Source organism: Gymnogyps californianus, chromosome 19, assembly GCF_018139145.2.
Source record: "Gymnogyps californianus isolate 813 chromosome 19, ASM1813914v2, whole genome shotgun sequence".
NCBI classification, from domain to species: Eukaryota; Metazoa; Chordata; class Aves; order Accipitriformes; family Cathartidae; genus Gymnogyps; species Gymnogyps californianus.
Genome location: NC_059489.1, coordinates 11,665,264 through 11,687,577, shown reverse-complemented (window position 1 = coordinate 11,687,577; position 22,314 = coordinate 11,665,264). Strand labels below are relative to the sequence as shown.

The 22,314-nt window shown below is 46.7% G+C and overlaps 1 protein-coding gene across 1 annotated transcript in view; it reads right to left on the bottom strand.

The window, feature by feature from the left end:
• The window catches only part of STX8 (syntaxin 8), a 107,995-nt gene that overhangs the window by 21,841 nt on the left and 63,840 nt on the right, over positions 1-22,314 (bottom strand). Inside the window, exon 7 of the mRNA XM_050908625.1 lies at positions 17,888-17,989. Coding sequence (XP_050764582.1) covers positions 17,888-17,989 — 102 coding nt within the window. The remainder of the gene's footprint in view (positions 1-17,887; positions 17,990-22,314) is intronic.

Sequence of the window (22,314 nt, the reverse complement as noted above, 5' to 3'; positions counted from 1 at the left end):
TTTAGCACTCACCTTCCAAGAACCTTGGCGGAAGAGCACAAGCCCTACAGGGAAGGCAGAACCAGCCACAGGAGTTCACAAAGATGGGAAGCCTGCCTAGAAATAACACATTTCCTGCCTTCCTGACGCCCCATTTCTTTCTTGAATAATGCTGAATGAAAGCTTTAAAAGGAGACGGGGGTGCTCCCCACTATCTCAGAGTTATGGAGCCAACTTGGTGTCTCAGGTGAGCTAGACCACCACTAAAACCAGCCACTGAGCAGAACAGAGCCAAAACTACCCCTTACCTCACGCTTGGCTCTCCTGCGAACCTTGCCAAATTAAGCAAGGAAGCAGACGACTGGAGCTTGTACGTTGTAAAACTTGTTCAGTCATAACCCATAAAAATACCTGAATGCCCACCTACGGACACGCCAGGGTCACAAACGCAGAATGCCTCCCTTTTGGGCACTACCACATCAGTCAGGCTACAACCAGCTCAGCTTATTAAGCCATTTAACATCTAAATACTCCTCAATTCCAAGCCCTTTGATGACTTAACCATCTACTTATTGCCAGAATTAGCAGGACAAAAGATGACCACCAAAAAGCCATCAGCACCCCTTGACCTTCTCATTTACACAGTAGCAAACGAAAATCAGTTCTACTCTTCCTTCCTTGGAAGATAAACTCTAGTGTTTGGTTCCTCTGGCAGTCAAAATAAAGCATGCATCTTTGCAACGGGAGCAAGCCACCTGGACATCCCAAGAGAAAATGCAGTATTTCAAGCAATTACCAAGTACCAGAATTCAACCTTCCTTATCTCAGCAGGGCTTATACAGCATGCAACAGAGCAAGCCTCCACATTCACCAACTTCACATTCTTTATTTCAAGCAGAATTTAAAGACCTAAAGCATGACTCTCCTCCTGCATGGACGACACGCTACAGAGTAGCTCCACGTTACAGCAGCTCAGCGGATACAGTCCGGGCTGGAGCAAATCCAGTCGCAGAGAAGTCTCAGCGGAGGATCCCAGCACAGGAACAGCTTTTCATCAGTGGGCAAGGCTGACTGATCTAAACTCAAGATATTCCTTTTCAAGAAAGTTTCTCTCATAGACCATTAACCGCTAATATGCATGCACAAATATGGTATGAATGCTTAAATGCAGACAGCTAAGTACACAGGAGAACAGAACTTATTCTGCATTCATCTACATAATTGCATTCAGCTACCAAAGCAATGAGCATCTTTGAAATACCAAAGGTGATGGTAAACAAGCATAAAACACTTATGTACATGGCAAAGTAGCCATGCGTCCAATGGAAATATTAATAACGTTGTTATTACCAATGTAACCAGCAAAGCAGAAGCAGCAACACCGGGAAAGATGTGCAGAAATTAAAGAATTTTAATTTCAGCAAAGGGCTGAGGTGCAACATGAAGTCTGAAAATCCACTTCTCCACCTCATCTCCCATCCGAACCTGAAGTTCTAACAAAAGCTGGAGATCAACTTTAAACAAACATTTACCTAGCTCCCAAGCTATGCGAGTATCTTGTCAAAACACACTCCCCAAATAAACTGTTTCTGAATCAGAAAGCACAGAATGCAAAATTCACAAGAAGAAATCAAATCCTCTCATCTCAGGAAACTGGAAACGTTACTGTTTATAATGCTGCGTTCCCCCTGAAAGCATGCTGTAAAATACTCAGTATGAATCACTTGGCACTGCTAGTGTTTTTGTAGAAGGCCTAAACATTGGGTTTTTTTCCCTCACTTTTGAGTCTTTAATTCAATATCAAGGTGGGAAATTAATGTTTTTGCATTTTATTTAAATGCCAGAAAAACATTTGCTGCTTCTCTAGCAGGAATGAGTCACTTTGGCTCTAATAAGGCGCTTTTTCTGAAACTTTTTAGCAGTACTGTCGCCTTGCTAATGCTCTAGAGCTAAATACAAAACATTGTCTGCTGGGATCCCCAAAGACATTATAAACACTGCAGTAGTAAAAAACCACGCAACCCTGCAGGAGCTGGAAATCTTACAGTCCTGAATAAAATCACCAAGCGCAGGGAGAAGCAATAAAGCCGGAAATCTCTTCAGTTCTGGAGAGTTTATACTTTCCAAATTCCTTGAACTTGGAAGATTTGGGAGAGTTATGCAAATATGCCTATTATGTTAAAAATCTAACCCTCATGATATGGCATCGCGTTGTACAAAATACTCGTCTTTTCTCATGGGCAACCAGAAGCAAGCGACAAAGCCCAGTGGCAAAGGTACAACTACCAGTAAAAACTACAAATTCACTCTGCTCCTGCCTATGCTGGAGAGCACAGGGGAGGAGGGCAAGAGAAAGCAGTTATCGCCTACACGTAGGGAACCACTTCACAGGACGTGTATCACATCTGAATTATAGCCACGATCCTGGAATTCCTCAGCTGAGGAATTAAAACAAGTTTACAGAAATTACTGATAGGTGAACGCTATCCCCGTTCTACTCTGCCTCATACGCCACCCCCAAATCACAGCTGGCAAGTCGCCATCCCCAACTGCCTCTGCCAAGCCCCGACAGCCTACGCTGGGTGCTCTCCAACATGTATAACACGTTCCTTTGTCTCAACATCTTCTGCATCTCCAGGCAGACCAACCATCTCCCTCTCCCATCCCAAACTGGTACCAAGGCTTCTCCCTGGGTTAATTTGCAGTCTTCCAAAAAAGTAACAGAGCAACACGATGAAGACCAAGTGTTTCAGTTTGGATCCAGGGACACGAGGCTTCTCCAGACGCATGCCAAAGGCCACCTTCAGCTGCTGCACCAAGAGTACTTGGCCACCAGGCTGGGACCACAGGCCACACCACGTCTTCGGGAGGCGATGGCTGTAGAGCCGGCAGCCCCAATTAATCACGAGGCTTGGAGACACACCTCGAACTGGAGTGGAAGAAACACTTCACTAGACACTTGTTAAGCCTGCAAAAGTGCAATGACTACAAAAAACTTAACTTTAGTAGTCCTGTGTTTTCTGCCTCCGTGAGCATATTTTGCTCCTCATTTTTGAACCTTAGTAGCTGACTGTTGGTGCGGAGAGTCTGACCTGACTCCAGCCTGCTCACTGCTCCTATCTGTGCCAGCCCTAAAGTCTTCTCTCTGGCTGTCAGCTAAAAGGAAATCAAATCAGCGTTGACTATGATGATCAAGAGATCAGAAGATGATGAATACTACAAAGGACTGTGGCATTTACTTGCAACACTCTGGGCAACCAGGGTGCTGATGGCAACAGCAGGTATGTTTGCTATACCACAAACTTGAAAACAAGCCCGTTACCTTGGGTAGGTTCGATTCGTTTAGGTGATTTCCAATGCCATTAGCATCACCCACTGCTCAAGCCATCCCTCCAACAGCTAATCGTCCGGCCAACCCATGAAATTTCAAAGCTCATATTCCTCCTTGTGTAAATACACACACAGGCATCAGCTACTTAAGAAATAGTGTTTGCCCTTTTTTGGTGTAACCTCTGACCCTCCATTAGGACTGATGAAGGATGCTGCGGGACACGTACAAAACCCTTCCTACCCCCCACGAATTATTTTTGTTTCCCCATACAGGCAGCGCAGGAAGGCCGGTGGGCTCTGGGTCCCTAAGAAAGGCTTTCTGCGGCGGGAGGCGGGTTCACTGCCGCACACAAGGGATGACCTCTGGCAATGCCCGGCTCGCACTTGCTACTGTCTTCAGTTTGGCAACACGGCACAAAAGCGGCGTGCATGTGTGTACCCCTCCCGCCCCAGCCCCTCTTCACGGGGGGCCGGAGCTTCACACGTTAACGGGCCCCCTCGAGACAAAGCCCGCGAGTTTCTTAATTAAGTCGAAGTGAAAGACGGCCTAAAAGCATCCCACTTACATCCTCGGAGTACCTTCAGTCTGGACTTCAAACGCAGGCAGTGCACTGCCCATCAAACCGCAGCCTTAATAGCCGGTCGACGATTTTTCTCTTGTAAATGGGGAATGCCGTGCCTTCAGCCCGGCCTCTTCAGCCTCCTCTCATCTTCCCTCCAATTTCAGACATGTCTCTGGGTTATAGAGGAGGAAACAAAGGGACTGCTTGTGTGTCAGAAGCCCTCCAGAGGGTCTGCGTTTCAGTCCACCCTTCTCCAAAGCAGGGCAGTGTCTGGAGAGCTCTTTGGCAGTTTTCGTCTCATTAACATTTCCATGAGGGATCAAAGAATATATTAAAAAAATATCTAAGTACAATTCCTGCTATGGAACGAGAATATATAAAAAATCTGCTCAGATGCCTTTCCCTGATCCATTGCATTATTATTAGATAATTGTCTCTTCATGAAACCAGCTTTTATTCCCACTGAACCCCGCGAAAGTCTCCACAGATCCGTCCCACCAAGCCCCCGCTCCCCCATACTTTTTCCATCGTCGGGGCCGGATTGCTCTATGTTCCTCCCAAACAGAACCCAATTATTCCCTGGCAGTAAGTCACCGGGAGCAGGAATTGCTTTAATTTTGTCCCTTTGAGCAGCTGCTCGGGGTGGGCTGGGAGATGGCTGCGGCCACGGAGCTGGGATGAATACTAAAGAAGCACTGAGGCATCGTGTCCCGCGCGGGGGGTGACGGGGTAGGATTTCTCTTTGGAGGAAGCAAATCAGTGAGCTTTACGTGTCCAAAATGAGCCTTTTTCTTCCCCCTCTTTGGATATTTGCATGCCCAAACCCTGCCAGCGTGAGAGCTGCAACGCACCTGAGCACCATGTAACAGCTTCACCGTCGGTGCTGGAAGCGGGGAACCGTGCCCACCGCCCCGGCCCCCAGCGCTGCAATTCTTCCCCTTCTCATTAGAAATGCCCAGCAACATCCTGCAGACAAAGCCACTGCAAACAAAGTGTGGGGAGAAGGGGGGAAGGGGAGAGAAGAGGATTTTTTTTTTCCTTTTTTTTTTTTTTTTTTTTCAAGAAAGGAGTGCAGAGGAATTCTTCATTCACTGATCTGTAGAATACATTAATATCCCGAAGTGTTGGCACAGCCTCCAATGCTCGGGGGACCAACAATGCAAGCAATGACTCCGAGTCTGGGATCTTCAAATAAACCACCCCTGCTGTCATGGCCACCGGGAAAGAGAATAACAGCAATATTAGCTGACCTTCATTTTGTTGTTTCTCCAGACCTGACTGCTAGACCTCTGTTTGCCTGTTACTAGGATTTCTTGGCTCAAAAATGTGAGCATTTCCTAGACGATACAAGAGGCAGTTTATTAGGTAAATAAACCAGGCCCTAAGCAGTCGCTTCTGCTTGATAATGAGGAGGGAAGGAAAGGAACAGACCTCCCCGCACCACCTAAAATAACCCCAATCAAGGCTCTATAACTACCACCACACGCATATTTTTCAACAGACAGTTAATGAACAAGAGAAGGTCATTTTAGCCTCGCCAACTTGTGAGCAAAACCATTTGCTCAGAAAACTATAGGCCATAAAAATCACAGCAGGCACTGTCTGTATCGTATAAAACTGTCCATCTATGGAAGTAGAAAGAAGTTTAAAATAAAGCGTATTCTTTCAGGCTTCTGACAAAAGAAAGCATCAAGGGGAAAATGTTTACAGAGGAGTCTTGCAAGGAGGGCTGGGAAGGAGAGCGCATGGGACACCTCGCACCGCTCCCTTCTCAGCTGATCTCCAGGAATCACAGTGACAAACATAATGAAATTATCAGGCAGACAATGACCCAGGGACAACAATTAAGGGCGATGGGCAAGCCTACAGCACCTCCTGCAAAAGGCTACTGTGGCAAATTAGAGGCAAGTTTTACAACATTTCCCAAAGCATCTCACAGATAAATGTAATAACCAGAGGGTTTTAGAAAGCATGGCTTGGAAAATGAAGTTTCCACTGAAACAGAGCTAGTGGCACTGTTTTCCTTGCCAAAAAGGCAATGTTCTGGTGCATTTTTTTTTAATATATAGAACATAAGTATTACACAGCAGCTACTCTGTGTTACAATCCAAGCGGGGATGTGGTACAAGACAACCATAATGCATCCAAAGCCACACATGGCACAACCTCACACCTGCAACTCATCTGCAAATCCCAGTACTCACTGGAATTTCACAGCAAAGTCACCAGCACAAGCTGATCATCCTGCAGCAGAAACAAACCCCTTCCCTCCTTCCACCCCAAAGCAAAAAATTATTTCTGAAGCAGACAGGTTGTACATTGAAACAGTGAATCCCACTTTGGTGCTACAGATCTGTGCACAGGAAAGTGTTCCTGCCACCGACGTCCAACTTGGTTTGCAGACAAGCGTGACGCTCTAGTGACACATCTCTGCTTTCACCGCAAAGGTTTAGAAGTCACTGCAAACCCTAGCTCCAACACCAGTACAACAGCATCAACGTGAGCCCTGTATGTATCACCTCTGTGCGACATCCGGCAGTGTGATGCTGAGCAAAGGATGCAAAACCTACCTGAAGCCTTGGGCAAGCAGACAGCTAGCCCACGCTAAAGCTACCTTAAAGGCTATGTTCACCAGGGCTGCACTCGCACCTTCAAGCTGCGTCAGAGCGATGCCGAAGTCCTGGACTATAATCTGCAAAAACTACATTTAAAGACAGTGTTAAAAGAGGGGCTGGTTTATTAAGCTCATGACTTAAAACCCCACTTCACATGGTTGTGAGTCTGGAGAGGCAAATCAGGCTGTGATCGCACGTTCCACCAAAAGGAGGGTGGTGAAGCACCTTCCAGAGGCAGCACGCACCCTTGGACCAGCTCACGGCAGCGAGTCCAACCCAACTCATCGTTGCCAGACATGAAACTGCCTTTCCGTAGCTGTACAATCTTTTACGAGCTTAAGTCAGTTCAGAAGCTTTTCCCCTGCAGTCCTAGCAGGAGGTTAGGTGGCTACGGGCGCTCCTTCAGACGGCACCTCGCCCTCTGCTAGGAGGTAAGTATCAAAGGGGATGGTCCTACTTAACCCACCGCCCTCCTCTGCGCTGGGTCTGGCGATCCCGCAGCAATAGCACAAGTTGCTCCTGTGGACTGATCCAGTAGAAACCTCCATCTGCTCTGCTGCTCGCCCCGGGGACACGAGTGTGAGGTCCCACTCGGGGCGGGCAGCAGGACCGTGCCTGCCAGCAACCGCAGCTGCACCCCACTGTGTGAAACAGCACCCTTCAGCACCCTCCAGCACCCACACACCAGCCCAAACCTGGCTCCTTGCTGGTGCTTCTGAAAATCTCCGTGGGACTTTTGCCATCCAAGCCCCACAGCCCCAACACAAGGCTGAGCTGCCTTCAGCAGCACCAAACACGGCACCGGAGCACAAACGCTCTCCGGTTACGACTGTTCTTGCAGACGCAGCTTGCTGGCACGACCGAATGCATGGCTCCCATATGCTTTCCCAACACAAAACCACCAATCCCAGATGTGCAACATGGTTTAATTAACACTCCTGCTGGAAGCATAACTCCTGCCGTTTGAATGCTTCAAGACAAACACTGCATGAACATACCTGATTTTTACCTCAAGTAAATACTTTTTTAACAGTAACACCAGAGACTTTGGCCATCTCCCATCAGACCTGACAAGCCCCTCAAGGGCAGGGGTTTCTTATTGCTCTTCCCATTTGCCCGAGGACAGTTTTCCTCCAGCCAGAGTTAGCACGATTGCAGGAATCCTACTGTATTTTTGCAAAACATGAAAGATTTGAGATCACAGTCCCTGTTGATTTATATCCCCACTTTCTGGTGGGATCAACATCCTCTATGCATCTCAGAAAGCCCTGAAGAGACAGCATAACCACTTGGTCCCTAGCAAACTAATTTCTCCATTGACCACATCCTCCGTGTATTGTTGTGTCCCTCGAGTGCCCGGGGCCTGTGAAGCAGGATTCCAGATGCTGGACCCTCTCTCTGCCCAGGCACTGTGTTTGCAGCAGCGTTGTGCTCAGGACAGCATCTTTGGTTGGGGTGGATTTAGGGTAACAAGACTGAGAGAGGCTAGGAACAGCTTGCTTGCGTATTTGGAAGCCAAAGATTGAGGCAGAATTTCAGTCGTAAGAATTAATACAAACAATTAACCCACATAATTTCCCCCCTAATTTAGTTTTAACGTGGCACGAAATCCCCCAGCCAGAACACCGTTGTATTTCAGCTCCAGATCGGGTAGAGCAATTATTTTGTCATTGAGCATGTTAGGAAAGAAAAGGCAGAAGGAGGCAAGTTTGAGCCTCTTTGGTAATGTACAAATTAACACATTTCAGCACCATTTTCAGAAATATAAATTAATGATTTAATTCTGCAACATGTATCCTTGGAAACCAAGCTGTAAGCAGTCGCCCTTGGATATTTCACACAATTCCAATTTTTTTCAATATTCAGATAAAACTAATTGCTTGCCCTTTTGGAGTGATGGACAGCTTGGGTAAGCAGGGTGCCCAGGGGCTTATTTTACCACCAGATTTGTACAAGCCCGCTACATGGGTTGACAACAGCTGCTCTAAATCTCCTGATAGGTATGAACAAGCATTGATGAAGTTCAGTCTGTTTGAACAGCTGCATATGCAAATGTAATTAAGAAGATGCCTACTGCCTTTCCCTCTCCTGCCCATGCCCCCCCTCTTCTCCCTCTCCCCTTACTCTGTCTCCTAATGGGGAGGGATGCCATTTGATAGCTTCAGACTTGAACCCACGCCTGATTTACGTCTCACAACCGAGTCCCAGAAATGCCACTCTCCAGCCGCCTCTACCATCATTTGGGGTGTCCTTAAATTTAGGGCTCAGGCACTGAATAGCCAATTATTTTGCAACCTCGATGCCCACGCATCGACACTGCCACTTGAAAAGCAAAGCCCTTGTCAGTCTACCGCAGCAAAGTAATTTTTCCCCACCTCATTTTACGCTGATCAGTTCATGACTGCCCTTCATCTCTTATTTATACTATACTTGCTGTGCAGCCTTAAGTGAACCATTTCACTTGTGTCTCTACCTGCAAAAGTTATCCAGGGAGATACTCTGGGGGTCCCTGCAGCCAGAAGAAGGCCCGTGGGAAGAGGTGGCACAGGCGCAGAAGACCCAGATTCAACCAGGTCACTGGTTGAATCCACCAACCCAGGGCTTGGTGGGAGGACGGAGAAGGCTGCAGTGGTTCTGGAGGGTCTCAGTGCCACAGGGCGAACTGTCATTAAATGAAACAAGCTGGTTAATGAAGCCAGGAGGACTGATGCACACAGAGCTCCAGGTCTTTCCCTTCAAACTCAACATTATCTGGCATATGTATCCCAAAACTGGATGGACTGAGCTGCGGCCGCCTGTCCAGCACCAGAGAGGAACCGCAGCATCCGCACAACCGCCCCGCGGAAGGGAAAAAGCGATGCGAGCAACCACAAGCCTGTCCGATTAACCTCCGCAGGATGGAGGCTCTACAGCAAACTGAAGAAAGACTAATCAGAACATGAAACTAAATGGTAAACAGGGTAGAAAACAATGGGACTGTACTGAAGGGAAATCAGATCAGAGCTAATCAGGTTAGCCCGATAAGATAATGAATTTTCTAGACAAAGGAAGCGTGATAGATCCCATCCACACAGACTTCAGCAAAGCATGTGATACAGTGCCATGTGGGAAATTATTAAATGAAAAAAATGGGGATTAGCAGAACCGTAAGGCCAGGAAACTGGTGAAAGGCGAAGCAGTGTTGAAAGAAGGATCAGAATGGATGGAGGTCACCAGCAGAGCTCCTCAAGGAATAATGGTCAGGAGGCTGATCTTATTAAATATTTTTATTAATGATCTTGGCACAAAAAGTAAGTGTGCTAATGAAATTTGCTGATGACACAAAGTTGGAAAGCAGCATCAGCACAGAGGAAAGCTGGGACAGCATATAGGAAAAAAATGGGTAACTTTGAAGACGAATGGAGGAAGGTTGAAACTCAATGGGATGAAAGAGGAAGCCACGCACTTGGGACAAACAATAGTTTTTGCTACGAGTTGGAAAGAAAATGAACTCAGGTGGAAAATGTTCAAGAGTGAGAAAGGCCCAAGCAAACAGCTCAAAACAAAACTGACTGAGGCACCAACATGCTGTAATTGAAATATTTCCAGCAGCCAGAGAAGTGCTAAAGCCGGTGGGCAAGCCATTGTGAGAAGGCTCTGGGGATGCTGCGGTCGGTTCTCGTGGTTGAAAAAACAAAAAGTTGAAGTAGGACGAAGTGTGAAAAAGGACTTATCAGAAAACAGAGAGATTAATTTAGGAGATTAAAATGTAAAGATGCTTGTTCAGCCCCACAAAACAAAAGCTGGGACGGAACACTGAGTGATCTCTTAGACACACACATTTGGGGGAGTGAAATAAAAAAGGGGAAAGAACTATTCAAGACACCAGAACAAGGGTTGCACGTGGGCAACATGAAGTATCCCTGACAAGTCTAGGCTGGAAATAAGTTTATGACCATTGCAGCCTTCCAATAGGAGTAATGGGGGGGAAAAAACAAGCTTGTTCTCAGAAATTTATCTTGAAGGGATCCTATGACCCAGAAGGCTCTTCCCATCCTTTCCTGCCAAACACACACAGAGCTGACACCACCAGCAAACGCCGTGCTCCTCACCTGGAAAGAAATTCACAAAGCAACTCCAAACCACCTTTTTTGAAAAAAAAAAAACCCCCACCTGTTTATGACTGCTTAGGTCCATCCTCTTTCATCAGCTGAATCCATTTCAACATCTCAGCATGAGCAATTTTAAGCCAAATACTTAAGCTGTGAATATAGCATGTGTGAGGAGGAGGAGGCACAGAGAGGCCACGAGCCGGCCAGAGGGTACAGAGGCAGCGGGGGAGCGAGGACCAGGCTGCTGGGCACACGCCACCAGCAAAGACATTGTCTCAGCACCATGACTGACCTTGTTTCAGTGTACTGCTGAATCGGAGAGCACCCTTTGGGATGTTTCTTCACACCTTTAGTCACCCTGTGAGCTCCTCACCTGCTCCTCGGGGGCTCAGAGCTAACGAAGCCAAGGAAAGGTGTTTCATATTATGGGGAAGCAAGATGGCAAGACAACAAACGAACCAGAAGTCTTAGATTAGCAACGTGCCAAAACTACTGGACCAGTTCGTTTAAAATTTGTTCTATTAACATAATTAATGAAGACACATTTTCTGCTATGTCCCTAAGCTAATCTACTTTGAGGCTTCTCCTGTGTCTAATGAGACTTGAGCTCACCCTGCCTTCCCCCCCTCAATGGGACCCTTAATTGGGTCTCTCTAATGAGGATAGATGCCCAAGTAAGCTTGTAGTAACTTCTTATCTTTGTGACCTCTATCTCCAACTAATTTCAGCTTCAATTAGCCAGCAGGTTCAGAAGTCAGTGGGGCAAGGTGGGAGGAAGAGCACGGCCGCACACGTGCAATGGGGCTGCAAACCCATCGGTTCCTCCCGAAAGCAGGCTCACCTCCGGCAGACCACCGCTTCCCCTGGGTGCAGCTAACCTGCGCTCTCACAGTGAAGGAAAACAAGCTATATGAGAGGAGGAAAACACTTCAGGGAGCTCAGACGAGAACTACAACACAAGTGAGGATGATGCACAAGGTAGCGAGACTAGTGGGAAGCTAAATCCAGCCGCGAGATCTGCTGGACTCCTGGTATTCCCCGGCAGGCTGGCTGGCAGCAAGCAAGGGCTGCAGCAGGAGGGAACGAGGAGACACAAAAGCCCAGATGAAACTCCATCTCCTGTTCGATCACCGACAGCTGCCCCTCGGCCACCTCCCTGGGCTGCTCTGGTCCTGGGAGGATGGAAGTGTCGGTGCATTTAAGACACCGGCGATCAGCGAAGACACCAGCAATGAGCCCAATTTAACCAACAGATTCATCGTTCTTCTGCTAAAGTTTCTTTTCAAAGCTTTCTCGCAGGGGTAACAGCTCAGAACAAACTTTTCAACATGTAATTGCTTAAAATGGAAGAAACTGAAGGAAGGAACAAAAATAATAAAAAAATCAGGAAAATATGTAACTTGCCAGGCCAAGAAAACTCATCCCGTAGAAGCACGGACAGGTGACTCAGAGCCAGTGCAGTTGTCAGAGCAGCACTGGGGAGGAATATCGGTGTAACTTCTCCGAGAGTCAGATTGCAGGAAAGGTTGATTTAATGGCACACTACACCAGCTTCTCCACTCCACTGAGAAAAAAATAAATGGATGGGGACTTGCTCATCTAAACACACAGCGTACGTCAGAGGAACAAACCTGAGTAACTGCCATCCATAATTTATAAAACAAATTAAATCCATGGCAAAAATAACCGTAACTTAGAACAGAGCGATCGTAGAATCTGGCAGAAAAAGGCCCCAGCCTGCATGAATCATTATTTTCTAGAGGAAACCTTATATAATCCAAGCTACTCTGTTTTAAAACAAATTAAACCTTCTGAAAACTCCAATTAATAGGTTTGGCAAAGCTCTGCCTTTAATTCAGGTACTTTGGCGATTTGCTAAGATAAAAAAAACCTACCTGGTACCGACTAACGTTATGGTAGTCTACACCCTGCTTTCAGCATCTCCAAAAACCTCCATCAGAAGGCAAAGGGGAGATGAGAGCATCTACCTGGGGCCGTAGGAAGGCGATTAGATTGCAATGCCATCTTGTGGAATAGGAGAAAACGAAAGACAGAAAAAAAATTGCTCAGCCTCCACTTTGCAATTGTATATTATTTTACAGGACACAGATACTGGCCCAGCGGGGTATTCGGTGGTTGCTTCTCATTTTCCTCATTTATCTGAAAGGTTAGAGGGATGCACGCAGTGATAACTGCAAAGACATGGTCTGCTTCCCTCACACTGCTTGGAAGGGAATGGATCAGTCTGTCAGAAATAAGAGTTTGCTCTTTTTTGCTTTTTTTTACTATGGCAAAGTCATAGTCTTCTGTGTTGCTTCCCTAGAAAACCAGCCTTTCTCCTCAGCTACGGGAGAGCCACCAAAACGAGTGATTTGGGTAGGATCAGGAGTAGGACCGCACCGATCCCCCAGATCCCCTCCCCAGTTCATGGTCTAGTTTAGCAGGACCTGAAGAACATTTCTGACTCCATGCATCGCACAGCTTGGCTGCAACCGCCTCCACGTACGTTGCATCGGATAATTAGGCTCCCAGCTGTGTCCTGTGTTACTAAAATCCCCGTATCTCGTTCAGACGCAAACACTTCAGGATGCTCTTATCACAAACAAAGCCTGGTTTAACCATCCTCTCTGCAGGGAGCTGCCTGCTTATGTCTTTAGGTAAAAAAAAAAAAAAAATCTACAAAACTCAAGAATGGGGGGAAAGTTACCAAAAAGCACCATCCAGGTAAGCCAGGATGGAGCTGTAGATGACAACAGACTTTCTCCTCCGTGATGAGGCCAACTGCAACCCACGGGCAGGGATAAAGAACCACAGACTCTTTGCAGACTCCTGACTAATACTACATGCTTGACCCTGACGATGAACAGAAATAAATCCAACCCACACAGCTGCATATTGCGCTGAGCGGCCGTGTTTTGGGACCCCCACAAAACCCGCACCCACTGACGTGAAGTGTCCCAAAGCGAGGAACTGTACCCCGAGAGCTTGGGGACCTGCCGCGGTGGGACAGCCTGTGCTCGAGCTGCTGAAGCCCAGGGACGGCAAGCAAAGGGGAAGGTTTGGCGCTGGCATGCTGTCCTCAGGACGGGTGCCAAGGACACCAAGGGATGAGCTGATGCTGGAGCCCACTCAGGGCAAGAGAGGATTAAAAACCCCACAGGAGCTGCGCAGTGAACCCAAACAACAGGGCTGCTGAGAGTTTGACAGCAGCACTCCCTTCAGGGCAGTCATTTTCCTTTAAATAAATTTTTTTTTTTCAAAATTGGAAACTTCAACATTTTTTTAAAAACGTGGGAATTATTTCCAATTGGATTTGGAAGGGATGGGATCACAGTTAGGCTATCTCCACCCAGGAAAACCAAAAATACTGAAGGAATCCCAAGTATTGCGTCATTAAGGTATTGTGGCATTTGCCATATCATCAGGTTGTTCCAGCTCAAGGGCTTGTTTGGGGCAAATTTGTTTCCCCTCCCTGTGCTGGTTTGGGCTGGGATAGAGTTAATTTTCTTCACTGTAGCTAGTATGGGGCTGTGTTTTGGATCTGTGCTGAAAACAGTGTTGATAACACAGGGATGTTTTCGTTACCGCTGAGCAGTGCTTACACAGAGCCGAGGCCTTTTCTGCCTCTCAGCCCACCCCACCAGCGAGCAGGCTGGGGGTGCACGAGAAGCTGGGAGGGGACACAGCCGGGACAGCTGACCCCAACTGCCCAAAGGGATATTCCATACCATAGGGCGTCGTGCTCAGCAATAAAACTGGGGGAAGGTTGGCCGCGGGGCCGCTGCTCGGGGACTGGCTGGGCATCGGTCGGTTGGCGGTGAGCAATTGTTTTCATTTGCATCACTTGCCTGTCTTGGGTTTTATTTCTCCTTCTCTGTTATTTTCCTTTTCATTACAATTTTTTATTATTATAATATTGTACTTTATTTCAATTATTAAACTGTTATCTCAATGCACGAGTTTTCTCACTTTTACCCTTCCAATTCTCTTCCCCCCCCATCCTGCTGCGGGGGGCAGTGCGTGAGCAGCTGCATGGTGCTTAGTTGCCGGCTGGGGTCAAATCATGACCACCACCCCCCAGCATCTCAATTTTAATTTTACTTTCATTTCTTTGCTTATTTTTAAATGCAGTTCTTGAGAGAACATTCTGAAGGTTAAAGTTTCTAATAAAAAAGTTAGCGAGAAACGGTTAATGAGTGTTACTCTGCACAAAACCCCCCCTAAAGGTACGCAAACTGGGAGAGAGTGGGGACAAACCAACCCATGAGAACCAGTGGTAAAACTGACAAGTCAGGATTGTACACACAGGCATTCCTGTAGCAAATTTGGTAAAGGCAGCCTAACATTTGATTAATGATTTGCGTGTACATTTTGGTGAAAGCTCAATGCAAATTTCTGAAATCTAAGAAATACATATGTCCTAACATCCCTCCTAAACGCCCAGCATACACTGAAAAGAAATAAAACAATGCCAAGCAGCGTGCAAACATTTGCCTGCAGATGACTGATGATTTGCAACAATAATTTCATAAATGCAGCAGACTCGAGTGTATCCTATGATTACTCTTCCGCTGCAATCCCTGGGAGTTCCCACTGACACCAGCGTGGGGCTGCCCGGGGCCACCAAGGGAGACGGGCTCCAACCGGGGCAGCCTTCATTGGGCAGAAGCAAGGGGTGGGATTGTCAACAGCTCTTGAGTCAGCAAGAGAAATGGCACTGAAAACAAGCTGCAAATGAAACAATCCACCCGAAACAACCTGAAGGTTTCTGCCAGGATTGAGTACGGCCAGAGGTGCGGACGCTGCTCTCTGCAACGCTTCTGCACCCAGCGATGCCTGTGCCGAGCAGGTAGCACCGAGGGACGGACAGCCGCGGCATAAATCACACCGGTCGCTGGAAACAACCTCCAAAGCTTGAAACGATGTTTGCATGAGAGCAAGATGTTGAAATATTGATTAAAGTTGGATTTCATCAGCAATACTTTGATTTTATTATTATACTGGCTGCTAACAAAGACACACCCATTAATGCGTTACATTCTTGCTCGTAAAAGGGTGATTATTCCACTATTCACGCCAGGCTGCTCCGCTTGTATCCACAGCCAGTGGCTCCAGTACACGCACTCACCAGAAAAATAAAAAGACATTATGATTTCAAAAATGAGGCAAAAACACAGAAACGGGCACATGCTGGAATAGTGCGGAGACTGGCTCCAAGCAAATGTCTGCATCCTGGGGAAGGAAGGGGTGGGCAAAGGGGAAGACTGAGCACTTCACCCCGGTTTAAATCCAAAGTAACATGCTGAAACCAAAGAGTTACTAAAGATTTTATCGATTTAAATGAAATGTTGGAGGGGAAAGAAAAGCACTTTGAAAAAATTACCTAGCAGGTGCCCGTTTTCCCGCTGCTTGGCTTTGTTCAAGGAATAATTGTATGTACACGGAGCGTTTTTCTGATCTTAATATGCTAGTTCATTTTCAGTGCCAGGGATAAGGGTGGAAAAGGGATGGGAAGAATGCCATTAAAGCCTATGTCTTCCAGCATTATTGTTCTGAAACTCATGCCTAGGCAGAATAAAACAGCTATCTGAGTCAATATAGTGTTTACATATGCCCAAATTGTTATGCAAACACAGGAAGACCTATTGGAGCAGAGGGAACAGGCACCGAGAGGCAGCGCTTCTCACTACCCCTTGCAGAAAAATGTTTTTCAATGTGGAAAGGGTGAGAGAGGTCACCCCCAAGGAATCCAGCCCAGGATCCTCCCAGCCTTCGCCTCTCCCATCCTCCTCCTCCTCCTCCTCCTCCTCTCAAATTCCCCAGCGCAGCCAGCATGGGCTTCAGAGTTAAAGAGACAGGCTCATTATCCAGCAACATTGTCTGGGGGCTGCATTCGCATGAGGAACCTGAAAAGGGGGGACAAATACCTAAGGAGGGAGAAGCTGTCCTGTATGACATGGGATTCACTGCCTGCCCTGCGCAGGCATTTCGCGTCGCGCTCCTCCCTGTACTCGTGCAGAAAATGAAACCACAGACATTAAGGGGAGACTCCAAAGGCACACAGGGATACTTGGCATCATTCAAGTGCAATTATTTTTAGATTAAATCCATCTTGTGTCAACATTAAAGATCTAAAATAAAAAAATCAGTCATGAACTCTGGAGTCACGCCTTTAATTCCATCTGTAGTTGGTACAAGAGAAATCGTAGACAAATGCCTCTGACAAGTCAACTTTAACCTCCAGAAGAAGCCACAGACTTTCACCAACCTACACCAACTAAGCTTTCAAAAAGTTATCACTGATGGAGAACTAAATCAATCCCTGAAATATATCCTCAGTGCTTGAAAAATGTCTCATTGCCAGTCTGAGCTCAGTCACTTTTGCTGCTAGACCATCACTCTACAGAATAAAAGCCAGAAACCAGCCAGAAACCTTTTCTCCACCCAGATATGTGACCAAGTCAGCTCTCAACTTCTCTTTACTAAACTACATAAGCCAAATTTCATTAACTTCTGGCTATAAGTCAAATTTCTACAGAGCATAAATTATTCTTGTTAGCATTTGGAGTCCTCTAGCATGCCAAAAACAAATTAGGGACACCGAAAGTGGAGATGCTATTTCCAGAAGTGTCTCACTACCACCACCTCCCCATGGACATCCTCCCCCACTCACTCAGTGTCACTCCTCCTCCCAAGATAAAGACATTTGCTGCCATCACCCACAGCATCCTCCCAAAGTCATTGCTATCAAAAACCCCAGCTCTTCATCCTATAGATGAAGCCTGCATTCACTCTCTTGAGATGTATAACCTCGCTTTGGCTATACGAAAAGAGAGTCCAGCTTAGCTTTACCAGCTTGCACATAGCTTGAAGAGTCACCAGCAAGGATTTCATGTCTGTGAATGCCACTTGATTGAGAACACATTCCTGCAGGACACCACCAGAAATGTCCCTGAGGCATCACTCCCCGCTGTGATCAGTTTGTGAGAGCTGGTAGCTAGCAAGTTTTTTAAACCTAATTAACATGTACCGCACTCATTTCATACAGTTCTACAATTTCCAATCAGAATATTGTGCAATGCTGGAGTCAAATGGCTTAAGGAAGTTAACTGTATCAACACACAGCATGCGCAGTGAGTCAAACCTGCAACAGCAGCTAAGGTCACGTTTGAGTTGGGAGAGGTGGGGTTTTTTAACTTTTAAAAGAAGCTGTCCTTGGGGGGAGCACATTGCACACAGCCTCTGAGTGCTAGACTGGTTTCTCGTCATTTAATAACAGGGCAGGATTTGCGCTCAAGCCATTTCCTACCACAGGACGTCGATTTCTTATCCACCATCTTCACATGCCGCGTCTGGTTGCGAAGCTTGTCGTCTGTGTTTTCAACCAGGTTAGTGAGGTCATCGATGATCTCTGGGGAAAGAGAAACATCAGCATTAATCTCCGAGCCCTGCAGCATCACTGCTCAACAAGCACGCTCCTGCTGGAGGCTCCAAAATGGAAACCAGCTGCACCCTGTTGTTTTCCAGTACGACAGACCAGTGATCCACATGCACTGAAAGGTCCAAATCCTGGGAAATACTACACAAGAGACTTCAACTTCAGAGTCAGTGCACTCCTCCACTGCAAGAGTGGAGGAAAAAATTACAGCCTGAAACAGTCTAGGTAGCCACGGAGTATAAGATGATGGCAGCCACAAAACACTAGCCAAAGAAGAGAATTAGTGCATATGCTATAGGGAATCTGAAATTTCAGTCCCTGGAGCAGAGCATCTCAACACTTGGCCATTACATACTCATTAAAACACATCCAGAATCATCATCTTCATAAATGCTTTTGAGAACATTTGGTGCGGTCCCAACCAAGCGACCACGGAGGATACAGTCAAAGTCCTGCCTTGGTGCAATTACCGAGATGTACGGATGGCAGTTCTGCTTGCAGCCCAGACGATCCTCTGGGAAAAGGAAAGTGAACAAAATTTCTCCTACATCAATTTTTAATAGAGGGGAAAGGAAAATTTCAAGCCAACCCACCCTCAACCTCATGCAACTGCTGACTTTAATTTTGTCACGGAAATCGGACCAGGTACAGGGTTTACACCAAGAGCGGTTGATGGGATGGGGTTTTTTAACACTGAAAATTAAAAGCCACATTCAGGCACCACATTTCCTGCTTGCTGCCTGTTACGCTCTAATTTTCTTGAAATACACAGCCAGTGCTTCTTGCTGGGTGTATGAATACATCGCATTTGAGTTGCTTTCTACTCTGCAGGTAGGAATGGCTTTTTTTGTGCATGATAAATCAGGAGGAAGACAGCAGCCAAAACCTGAACGCTATTGCAAAGCATCTTGCTCTGGTTACACTTCTAGCACTTTCCCCACTATTGATCACTGTCTTAATAAATCTAGCCTGCCTTTTGAGATCAGGTCGGGGACAGAGCCATGCCAGCTGGCGGGCGCTGCGCTCCCAACTCATTTGTACTCCGGCAGATCCTAGCACTGCATCTCTGCGCTGCAGCACTGCCGAAACATCCAGGTTTAACAGACCGTAAGCAAAAGCAGAAGTTAGAGCGCACAGTGTTCAGTTAGTAAGATATACTAATATTCTGTTCATTTTTATGCATCATAACCCTGTATGCATGCTGGCTGAGGGTTAAGGAAAACAAGTCCCATCAACAGGATAGGGCCCTTATTAATTAGCCTTTATTGTTTTGACTGTATTCCTTCAAACAAGAGATTTCCCAAATATCTCTGCTAGGAACAAGGGGATGACACTAAAGAGGGCATTCCTTGTACTTCCAAAACTTCCCTGTGACACTAGGATAAAACCTTGCGCTTGCAAGGTGGTGCCAATATGTGACATTAGTTCTTGCAGCTTCTCAAGAACACCTGTACACCTCTGCTGGCCATCACTTCTATACCAGCGCCTGAAAGGGAATGGTTTCCTCCAAAATTCACCTTCCCACAGCAAAAGATGGTAGCTATGCAGGGTGCCTATGTCCTCAAATCTTACCAAGTAACAAGCATTGCTCTAGATACAGAGGTAAAACCAGTTTGATTATATATATGGATAACAGAAAAAAAAAAATAAATCAAAGTTCTGAAGACACACAGGAAATTTTCAAAGGCATATGTAGCACGGAGGTTTTACTCTCCTGGAGAGTCGGGAGATTTAAGCATCATCCTTCTAAGGCATGCTTTTTAGGTCTGCCCCACAAGCACTCTATCATCTCCAGTGAATCCCTATGTAAAACAATATCAGCATCTAAAAAATACATATATCTTTCTTAAAACATGAGCTCCTGATTCATGTCCCACAGCCTAAACCATCTAACTATTCACATGAAGGGAGGGCAGAGGGCAAACATCAACTGCTTCTCTGTGTGTGCAGCCTCTGTTTTATCCTATAGATCTAAACCATTCACCGCTCCTGTGGGTTAAGCTACATCACCCCACCAATACTGCCCTATCCAGACACAAACTCTCCATGTTTGTGAAGTTGTTTATAACACTCAAGATTTTATTGTTCATCCTACACCAAAACGCATTTTCCCAAGTGATGGCAGGTACTTTATTTGAACTGCAAGATTTGTTCAGTTTGTAGTTCAGATACTAATTCTCCTCCTCCTCCCACCCAACTTTCCCAGGTCTAACATCTGCAAAGCCAACAATATTTTGGGAAAACTTTATCTGTCTTGCGTGATTCAGCACACAGGAAAACCAGTACAATGCTGCCTGCAAAGGCAGGCTTTCTCATGTTTGCCTCTAAATGAAAAAAAAGTGCCGAAAGTTCCCATCGTTGTCAAGGACAAAGTGATAAGCACGCTTGGGAAATAAGAGACTTTCCTTTGCCAACACTGACCAGACCCTCCTTGAAAAACATCCTGGTGAACAAGCTGTAGCTAAATGAGAACAAATGCGAGCAGGAAAATTTTCTGTCATCATTTCAAAGCCCAGGGCATTGCAATTGGGATTATGACTAAAGCCTCTCCTTTCTCATCCCCCTGCACAAGCCATTCGCCTGTGAGACCAACCAGCAGGAGCAATTTCTGAACCAGAGAACTGGACTGTACAGCTTGGGAGAAGCATTTCTCCGTATCTATATGTCTCTTCATACAGTCAGGTTTCAGGGGAGCAGGCCACTTCACCAAGCACGTAGCCCAAAGCTCAACAAGCAACTAGTCCTTTGATGTGACATGCGGTTAAGACCAGGAGAAGTGTTGGGGCGCTCATGGCACAACCAGGAGGTCTGAGCAGGGTCTTCCCCTCCGCAACTGTGCTGGGGCTGGCATGGGGAGAAAGCACAGGGAGGTTCTTACCCCATCACCAGTTGGATCAGAAGTCCAGCCCAGCAGGTTCCCCAGGCCAGAGCACCCTTGCAACCACCAGCACCCCACAGAGAAACATCCACGCCTCTGCCCCCACCAACACCCTATAGAGAAACATCCATCCCCCCTCTACACCCACCAACACCATCAACACCCTGCACAGAAACATCCATCCACCCCTCTACACCCACCAACACCATCAACACCCTGCACAGAAACATCCACCCCTCTACCCCCATCAACACGCTGTTGTGGTGACACTCAGGTTCAGAGCAGCCCATGACCTTCACGTAAATTAAAGAATTTCTCCCCACTCTAAAGCAAAGGAAACACAATGGAAATACATTCTGCATAAGGCAGAGTTGAAAACTAGTAATGAATTTCTAAGGCAGGCAGAGCTGCTGCCAGAGCAAACTAACTCCACAGCTATGAAAGTCTTTAGAGCACTGGCAATCCTACGTTAGCTCTCAGCACGCTCCCGAGGACCACCTCTTCTGACAGATGACCCACCTGCAACCCCTTTTGCCCTTCAAGCTGGCAATTACATTTGGGATGAAAAATTTGCTATCACCTCCCATTTACCTGACTATGCAAGGAACAAGTTAAAAAAAAAAATAGAGAGAAACCTGAAAAAGGGGAAGGAGCAAAGTGCCCCCATTGCGAGGGAGCAGACGGGAAAAGCAGGCTGCTGAAGGGCTGCCAGTGACCTTACAAAGGACGTTTCAGTAACACTGCACTGCAAACCACATTTAAACCGGTAATGCAAATTTAGCCAAGGTCTTCTTTCAGTGAGGGAGGATCTTCAAGCAGAAGGCAAAAACCTACTGCACAACCCTAGTATTAAAATCTGAGTAATTTAAGCCCAGCTGAAGTGGGAGAAGTTTGAAGGTTGCTCATCTGTTGGAGATGAGCTCAGACAGGACCTCCTATATCAGCAGGGACTTCTACTTGAAAACCGGTGTCGCAGCCTTGCTTGTCCCTGCACGCGTGTCCCTTTGCTAGGGTCACAGCCAGCAGCCGGGCAGGTACATCGGCTTTTGAGCTCACCAGCAGACAAGGCAGCCAAACACGCCAAGCACGAAAGCGGCAGGTTTCTATAAGGATGCAGAGGCAGGTGCGTGGGCATCACCAATTCTCCTCACCTCCGAGGCTGCAGCAGCGAAAACACAAACCCGTCTCTACAAGCCTGGATGCTTTTCCTGGTGATCAAAGCTATAAAATTTGGGCTGGAGCCCTCAAAAAGGGCAGGATTTCTTCACAAGCCTGGTATATATCAGACAGTAAAAATAATGGTGGGTTTTACAGATCTGAGATCAATACGTGCATACCTTAAACCAGGACAAAAGTCATGGAAGGTCTTAATTTTGTGGACACAAGCCCGTCTGCAGTCCTGCCCTTGCTCCTCCGGCTA